The sequence below is a fragment of the Mus pahari genome, chromosome 7 (assembly GCF_900095145.1).
Source record: "Mus pahari chromosome 7, PAHARI_EIJ_v1.1, whole genome shotgun sequence".
Lineage (NCBI taxonomy): Eukaryota > Metazoa > Chordata > Mammalia > Rodentia > Muridae > Mus > Mus pahari.
This window is the reverse complement of record NC_034596.1, coordinates 68,125,258-68,134,977: the sequence shown is the minus strand read 5'-3', so window position 1 is coordinate 68,134,977 and position 9,720 is coordinate 68,125,258. Positions and strand designations below refer to the sequence as shown.

Sequence of the window (9,720 nt, the reverse complement as noted above, 5' to 3'; positions counted from 1 at the left end):
AGAAATCCACCTGCCTCTGCCACCCCAGTGCTGGGATTAAAGGCGTGTGCCAACTCGCCCAGCTTGAACCTTGGACTTTTGATCCTTCTTCTCTAGTGCTGGGATTACACCCACCACACCAGACTGGAATGTACCTCTTTATAGGATTGTTCAGCCCCAAACTGCTTCCAGCCTATCTTCCCAAAGAAAAGAGAAACGTCTCCAACACTAGCAAGTTCAGATGAGTAACTGGAAAGAGTTAGGTATTCTCAGTCTCTGAACTTCAACTAGGCTTGTGGGGAGGAAGGACTCTCTGAATAGCCAGTTCTAGATTCACAATCTCTTCCTTCTTATAGGTATCATTTTGCTTTAATTTATTAGTGTTGTTGGTGCTAGTGTGTGTGTATGTGTGTGTGTGTACGTGTGTTAGTTCAAACCTAGTTTGAATCCCTTGGAAGGGATCCACATGTAGGACAGAGAACAATTCTGTGCATCTGGTTCTTCCAGTCCTCTTACTCGGGTTCTGGGGATCAAGCTGAGAATGCCAGGTTTCTGCAGTAAGTGCCTTTACTCACAAGCCACTCTGCCAGTCCTTTGTTTTGTTGTGACACAGGATCTCTATGTGCAATCCAAGCTGGCCTCAGGCTCCTCCAGAGTACTACAATTTCAGATGGGAGACACCATACCTTGTCACACGTCCTTAAAATGTCTGAGTCCAAATGACATGACATTGTCATCTACAAAGTTCATATTCAAGAACTGCCCAATGGAGTTATAAAAACAAAAACAAAACAAAAAACTCAAAGCCCTCTTAAATGTTTTTAGTAAGTTTGTGACTTTGCGTTGGCCAGGTTTGTAGGGCATGCTCTGTGCCAAGATTGAGACTCCAGATTGTGCAAACAGGAGTCATTTCCCCCAAGTGGCCTGCACTTTTTTTTTCCCCTGTCATTTCTTTTTTCCTCCTTATAAATTGTGTTTTGCCTTTCTTATTAGGTGGAATCTTCTCTCTGATGTGCGAGTGATTTTCCAACAGGCAGACACCAGGTTAGGTTTAACATATGAAAGGGGAGGGGGGGACTGTTCAATTCCTGGCAAAGAATGAAAGAGAAAGACAAAAGTATTTTGGGCTTAGAATCATGAGTATTTAAGCGAGGTGTTTGTGGATTTGTGGGTCCTCTATAGTGTGTTCAGAGAAGTGATTCAATTATAGCTGGCTTTGTGTGTGTGTATGTGTGTGTGTGTGTGTATGTGTTAAACACAGGAGGCTGCCATTTAACAGTTACACGAATAGTGTATATTGATCTTATAAGTTAAAGGATTTCACAGTGACCTTCCCATTCGTACATATAACAAACTTGCATCCTATTTGCCCAAGTGAACAACGTGGGGATGATTTACCTTGTATATGGTATCAAAGAGTTCAATCTAAGATCAAACACCACAGGAGCTCTTTCTCGACCGGGTTTTATCTAATAGACAGAGCATGTTTGTGGTGGGGCTGGGGGAAGTCCTTGGAGTACAGACAGGAGAGGTGAGGACTCCGTAGGTCTGCACAGGGCTCTAGTTTTCTGGATGCTTTTGGACTCTTTCCTCACCTCACTACTTTACTTCCACTCTTAGGAGAGCTTTTTCTTCCTCAACAAGGTGACACCAGCCTGGGATGACATTCCACCTGGTTTTCAGTCTCTGCTTCTCCGACATCCATGGCTAACTTTATAGGCATGACTTCTCACTCTGCCTCTTCCTGGAGGGTGCTGGAGCTCTCAGCTGTTTCCCCCTCAGATATGATTGTCCTCAAGTTTCCTTCTGGGTTTGTTTTTTAAATTCTTTCATTAATGAGGACAGGACCTTCTCCCCCCCAACACACACACACACACACACACACACACACAAATGAGTAGCCCCATTTTCCTTGGTAAGGTAGGCCCATTGATTGAAACTTTATTCAAAGCACTGATAGCACTTGGAGCCGACTGACTTATTAAACACTCTTATTCTGCCAGCCTTTTGAATGGAGAAGTTCAAGGAGGCTTAGCTGGCAGGGGAAGTGGGAGATGGCTTTGTTTACTACGCCTTATTTGCTTTGTCCATACTGGGCTCTAAGCATTGCAGATGCTCCTAACAAAACGCCAGGATTGCAGCCTTTTCTCAAGAAATAGTTGTTGGGCTTTTTGTTTTGTTTTGTTTGTTTGTTTGTTTGTTTTGGGGTTTGTTTTGTTTTAGTGTTTTGAGACAGGGTTTCTCTGTGTAGCCCCGGCTGTCCTGAAACTCAAATTGTAGCTGGCCTTGAACTCACAGGGATCTGCTTGCCTCTCCAGGTGATCAAAATCAACCTTGAAAGCAACAGAGAACAGGGTCAGACTTGTTCGTGTCAGAGGCAAGTGCGAAGAGAGAAAGATTAGGGACATGACTGGGTTGATCAGTTCAACAAACAGACCTTTCTGGACAAGGGTGGGAGGAGTTTTCAGTGGGCTCAGAAAGCGAGAGGGGAGAGCTGTTTGAGGAACCTTAGTTATTAAAACTAAGTCTTAAAAATTCTTCACAAGCACTGAGACAGAAGGGAAGCTAGTTAGCAAATGGGATGCCTCGGTCAGCCCTGAGGAGGGATGCCCTGGGGGAGGGTTGTCCTGGGGGAGGGATGCCCTGGGGGAGGGTTGTCCTGGGGGAGGGATGCCCTGGGGGAGGGTTGTCCTGGGGAGGGATGCCCTGGCCTTTTCTCAAGTTTGTTATTAATTTTTGATTTGTTTGTTTTTGAGACAGGGCATCACCTTGTAGCCCAGGCTGTCCTTAGACTTTCCAGAATCCTCCCGCCTCAGTCTCTTAAGTGCTTGTATTATAAAGTGTGAGCCACCATAGCCCATTCTCCGGAATATGGTCACAACAAGTATTTTGTTAATTTGTTGGGTTTTGCCGCCTTTAAGGAAAGTTCATATTTGTAACTGACACCTTCAGCTTCACCAGTAGAGCCAGGCTTGGGACACGTAATACTTTTGGAGTCAAGGACTTGACATGACACACACACAAAACTCCGATTCTGGAGAGCTGGTGCTGGGAAGAGAAGGAAGTTCCATTTTCTAGTCATGTGCCTATACTCGGCTCCCTCAGGACAGCAATTTCTCTTGTTAATCAAAGTCATCCACTACCTGGCCTTTCTTGGCGTAACTTAGAATTTTATTGGGGGCAAAGGACTGAGCCAAGCAGCTCAGATGCAGCTGTTCATCAAACATAGGCAGTCGAATCTCCCCCTTCTCATACTGCTTGCACTTTATTACAGAAATTACATCTTTCCACATTGCCTTTTTCTGATGCTGGGGGCTGAACTTAGGGCCTTCAACTGTGTATGTGCTCTACCACTGAGCTACACATCCGGTCTTCCAGAAAGTAGAGAGACCAAAGTTTGAAAGCTTTTTTTTTTTTTTTTTTTGGTCTCATTAAAACTGAGGACTTGAGCCGGGTGTGGTGGCGCACGCCTTTGATCCTAGCACTCGGGAGGCAGAGGCAGGCGGATTTCTGAGTTCGAGTCCAGCCTGGTCTACCAAGTGAGTTCCAGGACAGCCAGGGCTATACAGAGAAACCCTGTCTCGAAAAAACCAAAAATAAATAAATAAATAAATAAATAAAAACCAAACCAAAACAAAACTGAGGACTTGAGCCGGGCGTGGTGGCGCACGCCTTTAATCCCAGCACTCGGGAGGCAGAGGCAGGCGGATTTCTGAGTTCGAGGCCAGCCTGGTCTACAATATGAGTTCCAGGACAGCCAGGACTACACAGAGAAACCCTGTCTTGGAAAAAACAAACAAACAAACAAACAAAAAAAACAAAGGGAGGGAAAAACAAAACAAAACTGAGGACTTTCCTATCTGAATGTGGATTGTGCTCATCTTGTGCTCTAAGTATGTCCCCAGGAGGCTTGCTGGGTCAAAAGCCTCTCACTTTTTAAATGCTTGAAAACAAGGATCTAAAGCAATGAATCAAGAGTGGTATTTACGGCAGGGCTAGGAGAGTCAACGAGACCATGGTGTGAAGGACGTTCTCTGTATTTATTGTGCTGCGTGGCAGGTGATAGAGGCACGGAGAAGGGCTTTGTGGTTGCTAAGTAGATACTAGTTAAGTTTGTGTTGTCAGAATCATGCGGTAAGGTGTCATGGTGTCAGGTTTTTTTTTTCCCCTCTGCTGTTGAAAGGTTTCTGTCCCAACACAGAGGCTGTTTGCTTTGAATTATGGAGTCTGGAACGATAGTTACATTGTTTCTTCAGTGCAATGCTGACTTCCGGAAGAAGTGGCACAAGAGGGAAGAAAGCGGTTGCCACCCTTTCAAAGGGGAGCAGGTGAGAGAGCCACAGTGAGTGGATCTCTCTCTCATCATTGTGTAACTTTCCCCTTCAGAGAGGAAATGATGTTTGTGTGGATGTAGCTAGTGCTTGGATTCTGCCCCTTTAGGTTTTTGTCTGTTTGTTTGTTTGTTTGTTTGTTTGTTTGTTTGCTTGTTTGTTTTTCGAGACAGGGTTTCTCTGTGTAGCCCTGGCTGTCTTGGAACTCACTTTGCAGACCAGGCTGGCCTCGANCTCAGAAATCTGCCTGCCTCTGCCTACCGAGTGCTGGGATTAAAGGTGTGCGCCACCACACCCTTTAGTTATTTAAATTTTACATGTAAGTGGTTAAAATTCTGCCAGCTTGAGCTGGTCATGGCATCTACCTGTAATCCAGTACTCAGGATGCAGAGGCAAGAGGATCAAAGTTTGAGGCCAACCGGGGCTCCGTAGTGAGTGCCTGGTCAGTCTAGTGTGTTTGTTCAAAATAACAACAGCACAGCTAAGGACAGCTGCTCCCAAGAGCCAGCCTGTTCTTGCTCTGTTATGTGCACGCAGGTCTCAGGAGAGTCCCCACATCTGCTCTCCTGTCCTTGTTTTCAACACTTTCATCCCAGGATCTGAGGTGATAACTGCACTGGAAGAGACATGCAGTTCTGGTGCTGGCTGTCAAAAGAACGTGTTCAGTGTCTTTACCACAGACCCCGGAGTCCAAGCCTCCTCTTGTCTGTTCTTTCTCACTGCTGAACAGAAGAAATGAGGATAGTTTTGTGTCACATATGTTATCTAATGATGATTGAAATGGACTCACTAAATATATAACTGGGCTCTGTGGTAGAGAACTTGCCTAGAAATTTTGGGGCCCTGGGTTTGAACTTAAGCATGCATGCATGCACACACACACACACACACACACACACACACACACACACACACACACAAGAGGTGGGGGAGCACATGGAGAGGTGGGGGGGCATAACTGGATTCCAACATGAATTACTGAATTGTTACTATTATTCAAGTGAGAAATAATTTCTGAAGTTGACATTGGTTTGTGTTTTCCTTCTCTAATGCCAAAACGATCATGTAGTTTTATTGCAGTATTTTAATTAGTCAAGGTCTTCCAGGGAAACAAAACCACAAACATACCTATGAGTGATGGTAAAGAATTGGCTCACATGGCTTTAAAGTGCAGTAGGCCTTACGTCCCTGGCGCACAGGCAGTGGGAATTCAGGGGAGAGAAGAGGTAACTGGACCCCAAGGGCAGTCTGGAAGCAAGATCTTCCCAGCCTTCAGCTGTCTTCTCAGAAAACTTCATCTGACTGAACTTCCCACACTCTGGAGGGGAGGTATGTGCTTTATTGAAAGTCTACTGATTTAAATGTTAAATTCATCTTAAAATACCCTCACAGTAATATCTAGTCTAACATTTTAACAAAATTTGGATATCATGGTCTGGCCAAGTCAGAACATATAATTAATGAATATGAAACTCGGAGGTTTCGCCTTGTTTTGTTTCATTTCAGGCTCTCACCGCGGAACACCGCTTGTGCTGGGACTCACTATGTAGACCACACTGGCTTCGAACTCAGAGAGATCACCTGCCTCAAACTCAGAATGTTTAATGTTAACAAGTGCAACACTTAGTTGAACACAATAACTGCACACGTTGGTTTGGAGGAAGCATTCATAACCAGATCAAATCATCATATTAAAAGATCCACTTTGGGGCAGAGGGGACAGCTCAGCACATAAAGGCACCTGATGATAGGATTTTGATCCTTGGGAACCCATGAAGTGGAAAAGGAGTTTGACTTCCACACATGCGCAATTATGGCCACATACATACATGTGGACACACACACACAAGATAAATAGATTTTAGTAAAACTTTTATAATTTCTTTGTGTGTATGAATGTTTTGTCTGAAAGTATATTTGTGTACCATGTAAGTGCCTGATGCCCTCTGAGGTCAGAGAAGGGAAATGGATCCCTGGGGACAAGAGTTTCAGACAGATGTGAGTTGCCATGTGTGTGTGGAAATTGAACCCAGGTTCTCTGCAAGAGCAACAAGTGCTCCTAATAGCAGAGCAGAGCCACCTCTCCAGCTCCAGTACAGAAAAAACACTCTAAACTCTGCTTTCACAGTTTGGCACTCATCACCCACGTGGGTCTAATCCCTAGGGGTGGACAGGAAGAGATCACAGCTTCCTGCCAGTCTCCCAAGCCCACTGTCCCAGTCTCGGATCCCTCATCCCCACAGCTCGGGGTTGTGACCCATCGGAACACTGGATCCACTGCTGTCCTATCCTTTAACAGAAGGGGAAACATTTGGGATAAGATTCATCATGAGGGCTGGTGAGATGGCTCAGTGGTTAAGAGCGCCGACTGCTCTTCCAAAGGTCCTGAGTTCAAATCCCAGCAACCACATGGCGGCTTACAACCATCTGTAATGGGATCTGATGCCCTCTTCCAGAGTGTCTGAAGACAGCTACAGTGTACTTATGTATAATAAATAAATTTAAAAAAAAAAAAAGATTCATCATGAGACTCTGTGTGGTATTTTAAGACATCTCATTACAAAAGTAATGTGCTACAAAAATAAAAATAAAATTCACATGGCCCAGGTGACATGTCAATTAGAGCAATTCTTGACCAATATTATTCCAAATGTCAGTCCAAAAGTTTAGCTAACTGACCTGCACCTTGAGCTACTATACCACAGCAATTTCTGATTAGCACTAGTTCAACTATTTCCTGCAGAGATCACTCTAAAGATGCAAAATATAGACCTTTGTAAACCTTTTTTCACTGCAATGAAAAAAGTGACAATTCATAAAAACAACACCAACAAACACAGAAGAAAGAACAGAGGCAGTTAGTGTGCACAGAGGCCTTTTCACATTCAAATGCTATCAAATGATAGTGGTATCATTTACAAACCGTGGCGGGGGAACACCAACCTGAGTGTTTTTAGCTCCTGGAACTTAGCAACAATTGCCTTCTAGCCCAGTTAGTTTTATGTTCTGATGACGCTGGGCCATGATAGCCTAGCAATTCCCAGCGTGGAGCGGGGGATGGGGCCTGGGGGTAGCAGCGGGCAGTGATCAAAGTTAGACTGTTTTGGCCAAATATGAGTATCATTTGTAATGTTTTTCTAAATATAAGCGGCCGGTTCATGAGGGCAACCCAGTTCAACTGCTGGGTTACTTTGGTATGCTTATCTCAGTCCACAAGCTTAAAGAGAAAGGAAAACAGATTAGGAAAAGAGTGAGTGAGGGTTTGGCCAAGCTTTTGGGAGCTTGTCCAGCGCGAAGAAGGACCTGGGCACAATTCCCAGCGTGGAGCGGGGGATGGGGTCTGGGGGTAGGAGCGGGCAGTGATCAAAGTTAGACTGTTTTGTTTCTCGCCAAGGCACCACCAAAGCCCTGAAAAGACGTCCTAAAAACGGCTGTTAAAGACTCCTTCATGCCCTCACAAATCTTGTTCATTGCTCTTCCAACAGCAGTTTCCCAAGTAATTATGATTCTCATGCCTTCTATTGCAACACGCCGGCAGTCTCGCACGCAGTAGGGACGCGCAGAAACGCGGTGGTGCAGCCCGGGACACAAATGGAGCCCCGCCTTCGGGGACTCGCTAGGCGGAGCCCCGGGTTGTGACCCTCGGCGTAGAGGGCGGGCGCCGACAGTCTTCCGCTTGCCGCAGAGCCGGGCGGGCCAGGGACAGCGATGAGCTGGGAGCTGCTGTTGTGGTTGCTGGCGCTGTGCGCTCTGATCCTGCCCCTGGTGCAGCTCTTGCGCTTTCTGCGGGCGGATGCGGACCTGACATTGTTGTGGGCTGAGTGGCAAGGGCGACGCCCAGGTGAGCACCCTCTACAGCCTGGGCTCTAAGGGAGAGCAGGGCCGAAGTCCCTCCCAGCTGTTGCCAAGCTGAGCCTTGCCCAAGGGCTGAGGGTCCGGGAGGAAGAGGCAGGGGCTAAACCGGCGGTACGCATTCTGTCGCTTGTGTTAATTCGAAAATGGCACTGATTTGTTACCCAGATTAGGATAGAAAACGTCAAACCCCAAGAGAGCGCTGCAATCGTCTGATGCCTGCAAAACACAGACTTCTTCAGTAGAATCCAGGGACATTCTCAGGGAAGGCACCGTGGAGAGCAGAGTGTGTCCCTTGCATTGTCCCATTCTTTAATCCTGCACTTTTTACTTTTCCGGAAGCACCCAAAGAAAAATTGGCCTGAATCACTCACTCACCTGCTCACTAGGTTAAAAAATTTCGCAATAGAAAGCGCTGAGCTGGCATTTTGCCAGGAGGGAGATCATTCTGGGTACAGTGAGGCAAGTTTCACCCGCTCCACTTCGGTCTGCGGCTTGCTCAGTGTTTGATGTTCACTTGACACATGATTCACATGCTCCGATAGATCAGTTCACAGATGCTGCTGGGTGTTACTCTGACCTTTGGAGTTAACAATTCTGATGACATGGGCACTCTTCGTATTGTTTTTCAGTTAAAGACATTGACAGAGAAACTAAAAGCCTGCCCTAGGTAGGTTTTTCTGATCCTTAAAGGACTAAGTGGGATTCCACTGTTCATGGTGGAAAACACACAGAGCACCCGAGCTCAAGTGCTTTGAAGTAGCTGGTGGCCCAGAGGGTACTGCATTCGAAGTCAGCAGGGTAGGAGTAGGTGACACCTGGGTCTTGGATTTTATGTCCCTCCCAAACTCTGGCAGGCATCCTTGCTGTCTTTCTTCTGAAGCTGCCTTGCCTTGGCTCACACAGTTGCAGTACTGACAAATGCAACCGCACAGTGTGCTTGTGCAAAACTGGAGAGGGCATGGCTGTGATGCGGAGATTGTCTGTCAGTGTTGAGGGCAAGAATCCTAAATACCCCACACATCTCTTACCTGTTACTCTCCACTGAGCACCATTGAGACGGATGGATGGATGTGTCAGCTCATGGCCACTATCGGCCTGTGGATGTTGTTTGTGCTTTGCCTCCTTCATTTAAATGGAAGATTGAGCTAAACGCCATTTATAAATTATGTGATGTATAAAAATTATTAACACATTAATTATGTCTGAAACATAGGTGTGTTTAGTCTTTTTTTTGCTGTGTAATTTTTTATTACATATTTTCTTCATTTATATTTCAAATGCTATCCCCAAAGCCCCCTATACCCTCCCCTCCCCCCCCCGCACCCTGCTCCTCACCCAACTCACCCACTCCTGCTTCCTGACCCTGGCATTCCCCTGTACTGGGGCATATGATCTTCCCAAGACCAAGGGCCTCTCCTCCCATTGATGGCCGACTAGGCCATCCTCTGCTACATATGCAACTAGAGACACAGCTCTGGGGGGTGGGGGTGCTGGTTAGTTCATATTGTTGTTCCTCCTATAGGGTTGCAGCCCCCTTCAGCTCCTTGGGTACTTT

The 9,720-nt window shown here is 46.1% G+C and overlaps 1 protein-coding gene across 1 annotated transcript in view; it reads left to right on the top strand.

The window, feature by feature from the left end:
- The first annotated feature begins 7,994 nt into the window (after nucleotides 1-7,994).
- Nucleotides 7,995-9,720, top strand: part of LOC110324050 (dehydrogenase/reductase SDR family member 7) — a 14,691-nt gene continuing 12,965 nt past the window's right edge. Inside the window, exon 1 of the mRNA XM_021201418.2 lies at nucleotides 7,995-8,151. Coding sequence (XP_021057077.1) covers nucleotides 8,019-8,151 — 133 coding nt within the window. The 5' untranslated portion in view covers nucleotides 7,995-8,018. The remainder of the gene's footprint in view (nucleotides 8,152-9,720) is intronic.